The sequence below is a fragment of the Trachurus japonicus genome, chromosome 1 (assembly GCF_045865225.1).
Source record: "Trachurus japonicus isolate A0001 chromosome 1, Traja_1.0".
In the NCBI taxonomy this organism is placed as follows: Eukaryota; Metazoa; Chordata; class Actinopteri; order Carangiformes; family Carangidae; genus Trachurus; species Trachurus japonicus.
In genome coordinates, this window is record NC_140907.1 from 33,293,045 (window position 1) to 33,309,765 (window position 16,721).

Genomic DNA, 16,721 nt, shown 5'->3' on the forward strand with positions numbered 1-16,721 from the left:
ACCAGCTCCTTATCTTAAGTAAATAAGACATGTCCACCATGTTTGCTTAATGCTAATAGCCTACAGGCAAGCTAACTACAAGTTAAATGTGTGGATCTCATGTTGGGACAAAATATGAAGTCATTAATCTCAGGTTCAGCCTAAATACTTCCTGTTTGTTGTTGGGCTAAAATTGTGTGCAACATCTAAAACACTTGTGAATTCATGATTCTCTGATTGTTTCACTTCCTTGAATGTTACACGGCTTCTCTTTAAAGGACCAGACTGCTGATTTTTCAGGTTTAAGTCCAGAAACATCAACTCAAACCTTCATCCTGTCCAGGTTTGTATGAGATAATTATTCAGCCAAACTTTAAATTATATTCAATTTTATTTCAGTTTCTTATCTTCTGCCACTTTCTGTTCTTTTCCAGTTCCCAGTTTAAATCTGAAGCTCAGACCAGTGACAGACTGGTAAGTCTTTCACTTATATTTCTACTATAAACATTTCAGATATTTAAGAACACACCACACACACACATGGTGATGCACGTTTACTTCATGTTTATCCTCTGGGAAGCGACTGTGGCTCGTCAACAAGTTTCTACTCTGAGATCACATATCAAAACTCCTTAAATTCAACAGACGACACAACGGACAACTTTTACGAGCCAATAACTGGTCCTTAAACGCAGCATAATATCCATGTGTTGTGTTGGACTTCAGAGCTGCAGCCAGTGAATATTGTTACTACTGAATAATGTGATTGTTGTTCAATAGATGTTTCAGTCCATGATGAAACAAAAAGAGAATTAGAGACGCCCTGAGAGGAAAGAGATTATTATTATTGTTCTTATGGAAGGGATAATCTTTCTACAAACAACTCCTGAGTGGTAAACACTACTGCCCTGAAAGGAAAGAAAGAAAGAAGAAGAAGGGAAGAAAATGAAAAGTAGGCTAAACAAGTAAAGAAAGAAAGGAAAGTAAGACAAAGACAAAGGGTAGGAGAAAAAAGAAAGGAAATGGAAAACAAGGAAAGAAAGAAAACATATCTTGGCTAAATAAAAATGTAAGAAAGAAGGACGATAGGAAGGAAAAAAAGCAAAATTAACTTTTCAACGGAAAAATGTTTTCACTTTCGCACAAAATGAACAACAGAACAAAAACAACAGATTTTCCGTTGTTTTTCGACTAAAGTCAAAAATCTATAAATGATAAAACTGACAACACAGCTTCATGTTTCATGTTTAATCATCAGAATATTTTGCTCTTTAGCTTCCCTCCGTCTCTAATTAACCGCTGGTTTTCATTGCCGTTGTTCAGAGTGAGGATGAAGTGAAGCGACGTGGTTCAAGACAAACAGGTGGAGGACAGTTTATTAATAGACTCATCAGTGACCAGCTGATGTCTGAGTGTGACAGACTTTCACAGGACGTCTGCTTCATGTGTGAACGTGTCGTCGCCTCCTCCTGCTTTATTTCCAGAGCCGTGTGTAGTTCAGGGACCCGGCGCTCGGCTCCGTCAGATGTAATTTCCTATGATGTGTTGCTGTCTGCTCTCAGAACAGGACGTGATGTGAAGTTTTCCTTTTTTTTTTTTTTTTTTGAAGAGCGACAGCGGCGGCTCTTAATTAAAAAAGTCAACCCCTGTAACATCTGCAAACTGCCGCAGCTGAGAGGCTTTTATCTTGAAATAGGAAAGTAATATATCCTTCAGAATAAAAGCGCACACACAGTTGGATGTTCAACAAGTTTAATCAAACTTAAAACTGCACTGAATCATCTCAAAATCTCCAAGTGGCAATAACAAAACAATCATGTTCTCCATCTTTTTTTTTCTTTTTCTTTGTCCAACAACAGCAACAGCTGCCAAATTAACACCAACTCCTCATGACGTAGTGTAATATGTGGAAGGAATTCTTTTCAAAATAAAACGCATGAATAACTAACTAAAAAAGTGAAATCAAACATGGCTGCCACTGTTGTTCTTCTCTTTGCTGAAGGCAGTGAAACATTACATACATTACATTACATACATTACATGTGCTGTTTGGCGTTAAAGAGAACAGTGGCAGCCGCTAACGTTTAGCACATTCACATCCCCCACAATGCACCTCTGTCAAGTTTCACCAACATGACACTTTCAGAATAAAACAATATAAGAAGTTTGTGGAGAAAAAAAAACAAAAACTTGTTGTTGGTTGACCAGTTAATTAAATCAATAAAATCCTGATCATTGGCACTTTAATTAAGGAGGAATTTAATTTGTATATTAGCAATTATAAACCAGTCAGAGGTCACTTTCTAAGTCCACCTTAAATACCAGTGGTTCCTTTAATCTCCTTCAAACATTATGAGCAATGCAAGGTTTAGTTTTTTAGCTGAGTTCATAATAAGATGATGTGAGGATCCACCCAGTGGCCACTTTATTAGGAACACCTTAACAAAACATTATGTCATTATAAACTTGTTTTCATTAACTTTGGTTTTTCAGATCTTAAAATTCTGCGTTTTTAATCGCAAACAACACTGAATACTGCAGAAAAATAAATATTAGGAGGAATTTTCATGTTGATCTGATTTGTTTTAAAGCTGCAGAAACAGAAAATATTAGTTTAGACACAGATCAAGGTCCATGATGTTCAGAAGAAGATAGATAATATACAGATGTAACAAATCAGCCACAAATTTGTTTTTTGTGTTTTTGAAGGATCCACATCTGGAAGCCAGCTCAGTGACTCTCCATACAGATGTGCATTTACAGTTCAACCAGATGCAGGGACGTTTCCACAGCAAAGATAAAAGTTTTAACAACAACAAATATCCATCCGTCCGTCCGTCCGTGTGTGTGTCTTCACCTCTCACACACTGACTCACACTCTGAGTGCTGCGTTTCTGCTCGCAGCCATTTTCCGAGCTCCGACTTAATTTTCCACACTGGAGCGTTTAAGGAATGAGGGTCTGAATATGTAAAGCACACACACACACACGAACCTACTGACTGAAATGAAATCGACATAAGAGCTGTGTGTTCCTCGTCCGACCTCTGATCTCTTTGGTTCTGAATTTGTTCTGTGACTGGAAACTCGTTAAGATTTAAAAACAAAAAGCAAAAAAAAACACAAGTGATGATAAAAATAAAAATTTCTGTTCATTTACACGGCAATATTTCGATTTAAAGCATCATAGTTGATGTTTCTGCATCAGTCAGTCTCGCTGTTAAAACCACCGTGCACCTGCCTGCAGCCTCCAGCGGGGGGCGCTGCAGGCCTGAGTCTGAGGCCTCGGCAACAACATCCTGCCCAGCAACCGTTCTGTTCTGCTGCTGCTGCTGCTGAAAGCTTTCCAACAAAACGCCGGAGAAGTCGTTCGCTGCTGAGGAGAGGGAGACGGATCCTGATGTGAGCAGGACGTGAACCGTTCCTGATGGGATGGGCGACACACACACACAGACAGACAGACACAGACACACAGAGACAGACAGCAGCTGATTTCAGAGGTGACTCACTCACTCCTCTCCGTGTGAAATCAGCTGCCGTCGTCGTCGTCGTGGTTTCGGCGCGGAGGGGAAACCTGCAGCTCCTGGTTTTCTCACACACACAGAGGCACATGAAACAAACTGACGGCGCTTCTCACAAAAGGTATAAAAATATATTTAAGGCAACACTGAGAAAAACCCCTCTAACCCCTCCCTCTTCCCTCCTGTGCTGCTGCTGCTGCTGCTGTCGGATAAAAACACAAACCAGTCCAGTTTCCTGATCCATCCAATAATAAATCGATATTTGGCAGCTGGTATAAACTCCTACTTGGCTGCGATCGATCGGCTCCGTCTGCTGCTGCTGCTGAACTCGACTCATCGACGTTTTGTTTACACAAACAAAACTGTGTCTCCAGGAAACTTTGAAACGCTGACGGAGGATGAGGATGATGGAGGAGGAGGAGGAGGAGGAGGGAGGAGTGTGTTTGGGAGTTAAAGTGTTGAATCGAACCTGGATTTGAATACGTCAGATTTGTGCTTTTATTCTGAAAGCAGCAGCAGCAGCAGCTTCCTGTTCTGTTCTTGTACCATCATTAACATGTACCAATATGAAATCAATAACCCTCCTGATCAACCTCTGCTGCCCACAGTCCTCACTAGATCCATTACAAGCAGAGACACGAGGAAGAGGAGGAGGAGGAGGAGGAGGGGGCGGGGTCACGTCCTCTCTGGAGAACAGAAGGGAGGAGGAAGAGGAGAGACGCCTCCTTCCTCTTCTTCTTGTGTCTGTCCGTCCGTCAGTCAGTCCGACCGACCGTCTGGACGGGAGGAGGAGGAGGAGGAGGAGGAGGAGGAGAAGGTCGGAGGTCGCTGACATCAGAGGGCGAAGAAGAGGATGAGGACGACGATCATGATGGCGACGAGGACACCGATGGCGCACCACTGTCTCCGGCCTGAGGGACGGAGGACAAGACGACCCATCAGTTTCATATCAGAGCCTTTCTTTTCTTTTCTTTTTTATTAAAGTAGAAGTAAGCGATCCGGTCGTTTTGGCTAACTTCCTGTCATCGGATGGAGTTAGCAGTCCCCGCCCTCGTCCCTACGTCACCACATTCACGCGCATCCCTTGGCTGCACACACAGAGAGGACCGCCCCTTTATGCCGTTCTCTCTCCTCATTGGATAAAGGTTGTAGGATACAAGGAAAGTTTTCTCCTCGGCTCAGAGCAGAGCAGAGTGACTGACAGACCCGTGTTTCAGACCAAACACTCTATGTAAGTGATTGCCGTCGGAAGATATAACTATTGAAGACTTATATTAACACAAACATTCCGCTTACTTCTGCTTTAATTTTAATTTTGTACAAGATTATTGTTTCTTTGCTGTGTTTTAATTATTTGTTAGGTCAAGGTGTGGTCATGTTATAAGCCTTTCGGGTTTCAGACCTCACCTGCACTTTTTTCTTTTCGTATCTTTCTCACTAGTAAGAAAGATAAGTAAATGTTTTGTTCTATTTTTATATGTGCAAATAAATAAAGTCTAAAAAAGTCAGGATATTGATTAACTTTTATCAATCAACCTGATTATTCTATGATTGATGACAACAACAGTTTTAATATGAGTGTAAAACTGAGTCAGGTTCAGGTGATGTTTGTTTTTTCAGATGTTTGAAAATGTGAAGCCAAATTAAAAAAAGTTTCTAAACTCAGACTGGAACTGTTTTTATTGGTGTGTGTAACTGTGTTGGTAGAAAACAATCATCTGAAGTGTCAGTTGTTGTTATATATTGTCTTTATAGTTAATATTACACACATTATGGTGATGAGATATAACAATGTGGCAACAATTATTAAAAATTAAGGTTGATAATACGCCAATAATACAAATAGAACTGTTGATAACTTTTGTTAATCAGCTACTCTTGCTGCTTTAAAGGATCCATCACCTGGTATTTATATCTGTTTCAGGTGTTGAAGAGGTCTTAAATGCACATTTTTGAGAAATAATATGCAACATTCATCTTGATTTAGCCCTATTTGTGTACCTAATTTTGCTCTTGCGAGACAAATATGCGATCTTGAGTCCTCTGGTTTGCTCCCAAAAGTTCAAACTGCTGTAGGATTGAGGACTTTTATATATTTCTTTATGCCTTTTATTCTACATGCCAGTCATTTTTAAAAGCCAATGTGGTGCGAGCAGCACTAGTCCTCATCAGGGCCTTTTAAAAAAATGACTGCCTATAAAATAAAGACATTTAAAAAATATATTATATATTACTACAGTACAAGTGTGCCTTGGGATGTTTTCCAAGTTGTTTTTGTCTCTCTCCCTCCTGCACTCGTACTTTAGTCTGAATAATTGTCCAAAGAAAGAGACAAAACACAATAATCTAAAGTAAAGATGAATTTGATGACAGGGTTTTACCCAGAATTCTCCATAGACAATCACAACGACTCTGTTACTGTGATTTCTATTGATTATGTGGTGAAAAGATCTGATCGTCCATCAACATCAGTAATAATCAATGTCATTTCAGTGTTTTTTTTCTATTTGAAGCTCAGTTTTTCCAGAATGAATTAAATCACAGTGAATTAAAACCTGACGCCGTGTGAACTCACTGCTCGTCATGTGGGAAACTTTCTCCAGCTTCTTCAGGACCGAGTCCATCCGGGACGACGTCTGGTCCATCTCGTCTCCAAAGTCTCCCAACATCCTGCAACACACACACACACACGTTGTCAGGTTACACACACCGCAGCCGTTTAAATGAAGCTCAAGGAGGAAAAGTTCAAAGCGTTTACAGATGTCCGGACCTGCAGGTTGCCCGGCAACTGTTTGGTTGCGTGGCGTCGTCGTGTGTTAGGTCGCTGTTCAATGAAACCTGTCTGACAACAATCAAACCTCGTTTCCCTGGAGACGGGGGCGTGGCCTCAGCCTCTTGTTGACTAAGCAAATCTACCTGGACCAGACAGGAAGTGTTTCAGGAACCTTTCAAAATAAAACTCCCTCCTCTGGAATTTATCTTCAATTTCTTCCTTTAAAGCAGAAGTAAGCGATCCGGTCGTTTTCGCTAATGCTGCGTTCCAGGCAGGCTTTTGAAACCGTAAATTACAGCTTCAAGTCACAACTTACGACTTTGTAGCGTTCCAGGCAACCCACTCGTGTTTTTCCGACCTGTTTTACCTGTGAAAGTCACTATAACGGCCACTCGTAACTTCCGACCGGTGAACTCATACCAGATCGAACTGGTATGACTTCACAGGTCGGAAAAACACGAGTTACGAGTTGCCTTGAACGCACCATAACAGTCCTCGTCCCTACGTCATCGCATTCAGGCGCATCCCTTCATGCCGTTCTCTCTCCTCATTGGATAAAACTTGTAGGATACGAGAAAAGTTTTCTCCTCGGCTCAGAGCAGAGCAGAGTGACTGACAGACCCGTGTTTCGGTCCAAACACTCTATGTAAGTGATTGCTGTCGGAAGATATAACTATTTAAGACTTATATTAACACAAATATATCACTTACTTCTGCTTTAAGCTCTAAATGGATTTTAACATGCAGTTATTTCCTACATTTCCCACAATGCCTCCTGATAACCCTCTAAAACAGCTTAGGAGACGAGTTAAAGGTGACATGAAGATTGAACATTCAGCTTTTTCTCCACCAAGGTCGTTCCCACTGATTATTTTCACTACTTCATTATTTTTCTAGTGTAAATGGTTCACTGCTCCAACAGGAAACAGATTTAAATCACAGTTTGTCACATTCACAGTTTCCTGTGACTGAGTGACGCCTCTGTGTTGTTTGTATTTTCCACCCAGCTGATGATCTTCACACGCCACAGAGACACTTTTTCTTTTCACAGAAAAAACCACTTCAAAAGGTTCAGGTTCATTTTCTGTTCATCAGGAAACTGATCGACTGACGGATCAGAGATAAACCTGAGTGTCGGTGATGTGAACGCACAGAAACGACGAGTCAAATTTACATCAGAGTCAAGGAGGAAAAAGAAACTTAAAGGGATACTTCACCCAAAATCAATAATTCACTAATCATCTACTCACCGTCATGCCAAGGGAAGGGTTTGGAGAACTTTCTGAGTCATCAAAACGCTTTAGGAGTTCCAGGGGGTTTTCATATAATGGCGGTGGATAGAGTTCACGTTTGAATCAGCCAAAACACACACTATGAAACATCCAAATATACGAGATGTTCTTCCATGTTTACATCATACATCCAATGGTTTACAACGACGAACGAACATCTCGCAGGAAAAAAACAGAGATCAAATTATTTTTTTCCCAACAACTTTTTCATGTGGCGGCTTCAGGACACTTGGGTCAGTACAGACGAGCAGTATGGAGGTATCTGGATGTTTCATAGTGTGTGTTTTGGACGATTCAAAAGTGAGCTCTATCCACCGCCATTATATGAAAATCCGTTGCCAGCCGGACCCCCCCTGGAACTCCTAAAGCGTTTTGATGACTCAGAAAGTTCTCCAAACCCTTCCTTGGTGAATTGATGATTGATTTTGGGTGAAGTATCCCTTTAAAGAGAAAATTAGAAAGAGGAATCCAATGTGAAGTGTGTGTGTGTGTGTGGATACTCACACAGCTTGCTCGTCCAGCTCGTCTCCGATGCGTCCTGACATGTCCTTCAAGACTCTGATGCTGCCCGACACCAACTCCAGCTGCTCGTCCTGCTCCTGCACGATCAGCTACACACACACAGATATATTTTATAGTTTTATTTCAGACATTTTCTTTATTCGATCTCTTTTAAACACTGTTTTTAACTGAATCTGGTTGATTAAATGTCATTAGAGCCTGATCGATCAATCATCAACAACGTTCAGACTTTTTTTGTGTCTTCAAACTTTGCAGCCGAACTACAAACTGTCTGGTCTCAGGTAGATATAACGTCCTGTGTGTCTTTATTCATTGATCTAATTTCATCATCTCTTAAAAAGACGGCGCTGAATTTCAGATTTTATTGATTAATGTTTATTATGAATGAAGACACACAGGACGTCAAATCTACATGAGACCAGACAGTCTGTAGTTCAGCTGCAAAACTACAAACTGTCTGGTCTCATGTAGATATGACGTCCTGTGTGTCTTTATTCATTCACAGCTTCTTTTTTTTTGTCCCTATTTCTACTAATTTCTATTTATATTGTTGATAATTACATTTTGCCCTGAGGATGTTATTTATTGATAAACAGTTACATGTTGAGCCTCAGATACAGATCAATACAGATCAGTTACAAGTGTCACATTTGAGGAATCAATGCAGTTTTGGCAGTGGAGCCTTATATTGTTAAAATGACATCTCGACCCTGTGGGATATAAATAATCAGTCTGGTGTTTCTGCTCTGATCCGATCTGAGGTCTCCTCCCTTTGTCATCAGACACAGTTTTATTATTTTATTTTTCATCTGTGACTCAGTTCCTGTGAAAAGCCGCGACCTGACTCAGGAACGTGTGAAGACGAACTCTGATCAGTCGACTCCAACAGGAAACAGAAAGTCCACAGCTGTCACACCGAAACCTCACACACACACACACACGCATACACACACACAGTAACAGTAACAGGAGCCTCAGACTGAAACTTATCTACCTAAAAAAAACCAAAATAAAGATTTAAATATAAATCCCACAGACGACGTGTCTCACTTCCTCCTTCTGCTGCAGCTTCCGTCTTTCCCACTGCGTTTCCCTCTTCCTCCTCCTCTCGGCCTCCGTTCCCGTAAAAACCCTCTTTTGTTTTTAATATTCACTTTCACATTCACTCAGGACATTCGCCCCTCTTTCTGTTTTGTTTTTTTCCCATTAAGTAATAAAACATGTACAGTAAACAATATATACTATGAATAGGGGGTGGGAGTAAATAAGTTTCACTTCTTCCCACTCCTTTTCGGATATGAAAAAAAAAAAATCAAATTATTTTCATTTTCAATTATTTTACTTTGTAAAGTATTTATTTGTTATGTCTGTCCATTACGACGGAGTATTAGGGCCACATTGACAAATAAAAAAATCACAAACAAGTCGTAAATTTACGACTTTATTCTCGTAAATTTATGACTTTATTCTCAATGTGGCCCTAATACTCCGTCGTAGTCCATTATTGTATTATTTCTTATTTCTTTTAACATGTCCAAAATAAACTGAAACAAACAAAACAAAAACAAAACATAAAAAATATATATATATTTACACACAGATCTTCTATCGAACCTCAGACGAAGGCGGCGTACGAAACAATAAAGAAATAAAATCTGAAATTCAGCGCCGTCTCTTTAAGAGATAATGAAAATAGGTCAAAGTGCAAAACCTACGTTTTTATTATTTAATAAAAAATTTTTTATCTTTCTTTTATCCTGCCTCCTCCCTCCCTCTCTACCTGCTGCTGCTCCTGTTGCTCCTGGATGTATCTGGAGTTGGCCGACACCAGATGAGCCTCCAGTCCTGTCGACCTGTCGGGGCCTGAAGGAGCCAGCAGAGCCTGAACACACACACACACACACACACACACATCATATATCATCACACTATATCACCAGACGCTGCAGTAAAGACACAGACACATGGAGGAAACTTTTTATTCTATTGATTCAACTTGTTACAACCAAATTTAAACTTGTTTTCATGCTTTATTTTATTATATTCTTGTATTACTGTAGTTTATAACGTGTCTCTTGTAGGTTTTCACCTGTTCACACCTGCTGCTGCTGCTGCTGCTGTTTCCTGCTCATTCACTATGACACGTTGTTGAATGTTTTAATATTCAGAGGATTTTCTATATTATAACTGTATTTATCATCTACTAGAGAAGCCAAAGACACATTGTAACAATATAGTCAATCTAATTCAGTCTAATTATAACAACATTAAAATGATAATCTGTCCAAAGTGCAGATGTTAAACTGGATAATAAAATGAACATTTTTCCTCTTTAGTCGTCAGGATCTATCATTCACTGTATGAGTGTGTGTATGAGTGTGTGTGTGCATCATGATGGCACCACTCTTTATAAAAGCTGTTGTGTCCAATAAACCAAGTTATTATTTTGTAATTACGAAAAAAAAAACAGAGAAACAAAAAACATCAAGTTCCTTTCAGTCTATAATCACAACACTGAACCATCTGGACCAGAAAAAAACAGATGGAAAAATAACAAACAGTTTCAATTATTTGCTGATTCAGCATTATGACACACACACACTGGTTTTTCTATTACACATGCGTATTGTACATGATACATGTGTGTATTATAATTGTTTTTCCTCATTTTGATTGAACAAATCCATATATGTATATGCCTATAAATTAGAGAGATAAAGATTAGTGATAATATATTGTGATAGCTAATTTATGAATAGAGGGTGGGAGTAAATAAGTTTCACTTCTTCCCACTCCTTTTCGGATATGAAAAATCTAATTATTTTCATTTTCGATTATTTTTATTTTTTCATGTGTTGCCCATGTAAAGTATTTATTTGTTATGTCTGTCCATTACCGTACTATTTCTTATTTCTTTCAACATATCCGAAATAAACTGAAACTAACTAACTAAATAAACCAATAAATCAATGTAAATAAATGAAGTTTGTTTCCTCTGGTGTGAAAACTTGTGTGAACATGAATCAGTGTTTTTTATTCTAGTGAGAACCAACCCACTGAGTGTTGGTTGTTTCCTGTGAGCAGCAGCAGCAGCAGCAGCAGAGAATCACACCTGTGTGATGGGATGTGTTACGTGACCACTGGGTCGCCGCGACGCCCCCGCTGTTGGGTTTTTTTCTTCTGTTTGTTAGTTTGAATGTTGTGGTTGAGTAACACAGACATTATTACCATGACGTCAGCCACGGTTGTTATGAAAAGTGTTGGTTTGAAAATAGTGCAAATCATTTCTGAGGGTTATAGAAAACAGACCATGTGACTTTTACCTCATAACATGTGTGTGTTTGTGTGTTGTTGTTGTGTGTGTGTGTGTGTGTGTGTGTGTGTGTTGTTGTGTGTTACATGTGCACCGACCTGCCTGTTCTTCTTCTCTGCCTGAGCCACAGCAGAAGGGCTGGACAGCTGATCCTTCATGTCCTGCACACACAAAACACAACAAGAACAACGTTGTTAATCAGAGTCTTTCTCTCATTCAGGTTTGTTTTCAGGACTCAGGTTTTCCAGCCTGGACGTCGGTGAGTCGGCCGCGAGTCGAGTGAACACAGAGACGACGGGCGCTGACTGATCGTCCACTCCACGTCTCCACACACCGAGAGACAAAACACATAAACAACAAACCGTCCAGGAAGTTCTGTCCTCCTCTCGGCTACACTGTTTTCAGGACGGCACCACCACACACAGGCTCTTTTTCTTTCTTTTTTTGTCATGTTAATTGTTTATATTGTTATAGTTGTTCTACTTTATACAAGCAGTTTTCATTCAAGACTTTTTACTCTCAGTTCTCTGTATTTCCTTATTTCCAGGACAGACAGAAGAAACAAAAAGCTGTTTCTCTCTCCCCTTAAAATAATCAGTATAGAATATGGTAACACTTTATAATAAGAACACACTATTAAGCATTACATACTGAATTCATCATTTGTAACACATGAATACTCATTAGTATGTAGTTTATAAATACAGTTAACTCATCATTGATGAGCACTAACTGTGTTTATAAACTACATACTAATGAGTATTCATGCATTATAAATGAAGAATTCAGTATTTATTAATGCTTAACTAATGCTTAATAGTGTGTACTTAGTAGTGTTACCTAGAATATGAATTAAGCGCTCTAGAAAGAAGAAAATAAGATGAAAAATAATATAATGTATATAAAACAACGTTTATACAACAGTGGTGGTGGTTATATAATCTATGTCTCCTATGTTAATGATCATACCACTATTATAATTCAGTGTAATGTTGATGCTTCTTATTAGATGAGACCTGCTGCTATTATTTGCATTATATTAGGAATATATGTACATATACATATTTTAAATACAGGATATAGTATGTTGTGTGATGCTGTGGGAAAGTATCAGGCACTACGTTGTCTGTATTTTATGTTTCATATGACAACAACAGATGGAAAGTGGCTTCCTGCTAAATCTGGTGCACACATCTCATAGTATTCATGTTGGTATTTGACTTTTAAAACATCTGATAACATATCATGTGTGACTTGTTCTTTTTTTTTTTACAATATGAAACAGTTTTTGATAAATAAATACATTTTCCTATTGGCAATAATCTTACATACCTAGGCAGGTCTTTGCTATTTTTGCAGCATTGATCTTATTTATCCTGTTTATTTATGTTGTTGAGGGTAAAACTGGATGTTTGAGGGGATGAGTCGTTTAAATCGATTAAGATTTGTCAGTTTGCTTTGGAAATGGTGATGAATAAACATGTATAATACTGAGCTATAATTATCATCATTGCATAAATCTAACGGTGAAAGTTGCTATTTTTATTTTAGTCTCATTTCTTATGACACCCTGTAACTTCCCGTCTTGCTTCATGTTCAGTTTTTCGTTAGTTAACGGTGCTCAATCACTTCTTTCAGTTTTTTTTATTCCTCAATAATAATAATAATGCAACTCTCAGTGACGTAAAACTGAACTGAATATCTATAAATATCTTGATGTTTCAGTGTCTCAGTGTCTAATATAACTTTGTAGAGTAGAAAAACATCAATAAATGAAGTTTAAAGTCACCTGGACAGATTTCCTGGTTCGCTCCACAAAGTCTCTTCTCTCCTGGAGTTCATTGTCTCCCAGTCTGAACTTCCCCGGGTTCGACTCCACGATGCCTGAACGAGTCAAAGACCAAACTCCAGGAAAACAAACAAAACAAAAACCACCACTGACCTGCGCTTTTAATCTGAAGGGGCTCAGGCTTTTAATTTGGAGTAAAACAATTCCCTATTTATCTCTAAACTTTGTGTTTTATTTAATTTTATTGTGTTTTATTGATTTTGTGCTTCAGGTTTAAACAGGAAGTGTTTTAAGTAGAGTTTAAGAAACAATTTGAATGCCTTTATCAACAACAGCCAATAAGATTTAAAGAGATAAAAGGAAGACAAGAAGACATTAAGAATGGGGAAAGTTTAATTTGAGTCATCTGAGTGTCTCCATGAATCTAACACCTCATCACAGGGAAGTAGCTTTTTAATTTTAATTCATTATCATAAGAACTTCTGTCCATAATCAAACACAAATCAACTTGATTTATTGACTGAGTGTTTTATGTTACTGACGACTGCTAATAGTAATACTATGTAGGGGAAGCTCCTCATATTATTATCATTCTACATGTTAAAACGGGTTTCTGTTGTCATTGTGAGTCCGACACAGTCAGAGCTGTGACTCATGACTGTTGTCGCTCTGTTAAAACAGCAGCAGGTTGCGTTTCCTCCTCTTTGCTCTATTTCTGTCACATTTTCCAAACCACTGAAAGAGACTTTTATATTTCTGATCTCTGCTTCATCATCACAGCAGCAAAACATTTCTTTCTTCTTCTTTTTTTTTTACAAAATCAATTTGTCCTCTGAAGGGCGGAGGTGGGAGGCGACACAAAGCGTCTGTTTGTTTCATAAACACTGAGCAGCGCCATGAGAAGAGGAGGCGGTGGTGAAAGGATACTGATGGTCTCACTCAGGTCCTCCAGGTCCCAGTCGATGGCCCTCAGACAGTTCCTCAGCTCGTTGGCGCTCCAGTCCAGCTCGTCCCGGCTCACCTGAGGAGGAGGAGGAGGCACCGACCGACAAAACACTCACTAACAATCCCACTGTGTTTCACTTTCTGTGTTGTTGTCTACATTGCTTATTTTGTAGCCGTTGTTTTTGTAAAACACATTTCTGTGCAAAAGTTTTGTCTGTCATGTAAATATATTCACCGTGCAGCAGGACAACGACCCCAAACCTGCACCTACAGTCATAAACGATTCTCTTCAACATCTAGAAGACCTGAACCTGCAGGTCTGAACTTGTATGAAGCTCAGTCAGTGCAACACTTCAGGTGTGTTGGTGTCGTTCAAGTCGAGGTTATGAGCGACACATTTAGTTTATAAGTACAGTTAGTGCTTAGTGCCTGCTAACATTTCCATGTTTCCCACATTCTGTGTCATAAACTGGAAACTGTCTTGTCTGTAACGACATCTATTGCACGTCTGTCCGTCCTGGGTGAGGGATCCCTCCTCTGTTGCTCACCCTGAGGTTTCTCCGATTTTTCCCTGTTAAAAGGGTTTCCATGGAGTTTTTCCTCAGTCAATGTGAGGGTCTAAGGACAGAGGATGTTGTTACGATGCCATGTAAAGCCCTTTGAGACAAACTGTTTGTAAAAACGGGCTATACAAATAAAATTGCCTTGCCTTGCCTTGCCTTATCAAACAAATGAGTATTCATGTGTTATAAATGATGAATTCTGTATTTATTAATGCTTAATAATGTGTACTGTGTTACTGACTGTATTTACTTTTCTTCGCTGCTGAGTGTGTGTATCTGAAATATTCAAAATCAGAGCTGGACTCGTAGCTGCTCGGGTACGATGTGACAGCTCGCAATAACGTCGTTTGGTGGTTTTTGATTGACAGTTGAAGCGTGACGAAGCTCAGCGAGTGGGCGGGGTTTCAGTTCCTTGATGTCATGACTTTAAAAACCTAATTTCACACACTAAACGAACTTTCCTCGCGTTCAAATTTGGCAGGATGGTTGATGAGATGATCTGTCTGCGATGTGGTGAATGTGCAGGTCACAACAGAGTGTTTTGGAGTTGTTGGATTGTGTATTTGATGAGTTTTATAAGGGACAGGGGTCCTTTACCATTCACTGTGTTCACTGAGCAGCTCACGTTTCTGCCCCGCCGATCTCAAAACAACATGCACCGACAATTAAAGGTAATGAACCTACTGCTATGACTCTGAGAATTGGCCAAAATGTCTAACTATCCCTTTAAAGCCTTAAACCTCTGCACAGTGCAGCATGTTCTGTGTGTATCAGTCAGTCAGTCAGTCAGTCAGTCTGTTATTCACAATAATCCACCCACGTGCTCCTCCTAACTCACCTGTGTCCCGTCCTGCAGCAGCTCCTCCCACCTGTCATACAGGCCCCGGGCACGAGACAGGGCCTTCTGCACCTCCCTGGACACACAAACACACACATACACACATACTCATTAATAAAACAAAACATTAACAGGGCTGTAACTGTGTGACTTGCCCCCTACTTCACCAAAACAAACACCAGAGCTGTTGTTAGCATCCTGCCCCTCCTCCTCCTATCACCCCCTCTGACTTCGCAGGGTCCCGTTAACTGCCCCCCTGACAGCCCAACCTCTACCCCCCTCGCCACCACCACAACAACAGCTGCCCAGGTGCCCCATAAAACAAAAACAAACTGGTCTTGGAGGGGGGGTAAAAACATCTGGCTTCACCCTCTGCGCAGCTGGAGCTAGCACTGAGCTAACTTAGCTAGCCGCGCTGAGCTAACTAAAACACGGATCTAAACTGTGTCTTTCTGGTGTAAACTGACACCTCGCTGTCTGAATGAGCTTCCAAACGTGCGGCTGCTTTAGTTACGCAGAGGTAACAGTGAGTTTTAGGTGTTCATTAGTTCATTTCTCACCCCTTCACAACGAAAAACGGGTCTTCTATCGACATGATGCGTCCTTCCGCTTTGCTCCTTCCGCGCAGGCGCAGTAGGCGAACCTCCCTCTGACGTCACTCAGCAGCCTGCTGCAGCAGAGTGACAGCTAAAGTACTGTGATTTAACAGCACTTTGAGGGTACTTGTACTTTATTTGAGTACTTACATTTAATGCGACGTTATACCTACACTCCTCTACAGTAAAGATAAGCCTATATTATTTTTACATTTGCCTTTTATTAATGACAATGGTGGGTTTAAATCAGGAGCACTTGAAGGCACCATGGACTATTAATAAATAAACCATAATTCACCAATGTAAAATAATAATAATAATAATAATAAAAAATAGTCTAGATATTAGATTAGATATTATTAAATCACAGTACAAACATTTGTTTTGCAATACAGTCCAGCACTTTATTATGGGCATCCCTGCAATACGAACCAGCACTTTACTGTATCATCTTGCACTTTATTACGGCCGGACATCCTGCAATAGAATAAAGCCGTAGCCTACATAATTTAGCACCTATACAGGCACTTTTGCCCCGCATGCAGTCTAGCACTTTATATGGGCACTCCTGCAATACAAATGAGCACTTTAC

The 16,721-nt window shown here is 39.8% G+C and overlaps 1 protein-coding gene across 1 annotated transcript; it reads right to left on the reverse strand.

Annotated features, from left to right (window-relative positions):
• Positions 1–4,122: 4,122 nt before the first annotated feature.
• On the reverse strand, positions 4,123–16,185 carry stx10 (syntaxin 10). The gene is made up of 9 exons (XM_085785650.1): positions 16,094–16,185; positions 15,534–15,609; positions 14,115–14,208; positions 13,188–13,282; positions 11,497–11,559; positions 9,866–9,967; positions 8,068–8,174; positions 6,074–6,168; positions 4,123–4,409 (listed from the first exon to the last, which is right to left on the reverse strand). Exons 1-9 carry the CDS (start codon positions 16,126–16,128, stop codon positions 4,333–4,335), a joined length of 744 nt encoding a protein of 247 aa, XP_085641776.1. The 5' UTR covers positions 16,129–16,185; the 3' UTR covers positions 4,123–4,332.
• Between the last annotated feature and the right edge of the window lie 536 nt (positions 16,186–16,721).

Excerpts from the sequence above, each read along its gene's own strand:
- stx10 (XM_085785650.1), bottom strand. The coding sequence starts at position 16,128 with ATGTCGATAGAAGACCCGTTTTTCGTTGTGAAGGG. Across the intron at positions 11,560-13,187 it reads GAACCAGGAAATCTGTCCAG|GACATGAAGGATCAGCTGTC; the intron begins GTGACTTTAAAC and ends TTGTGTGTGCAG. Across the intron at positions 9,968-11,496 it reads CAGAGAAGAAGAACAGGCAG|GCTCTGCTGGCTCCTTCAGG; the intron begins GTCGGTGCACAT and ends GTGTGTGTTCAG.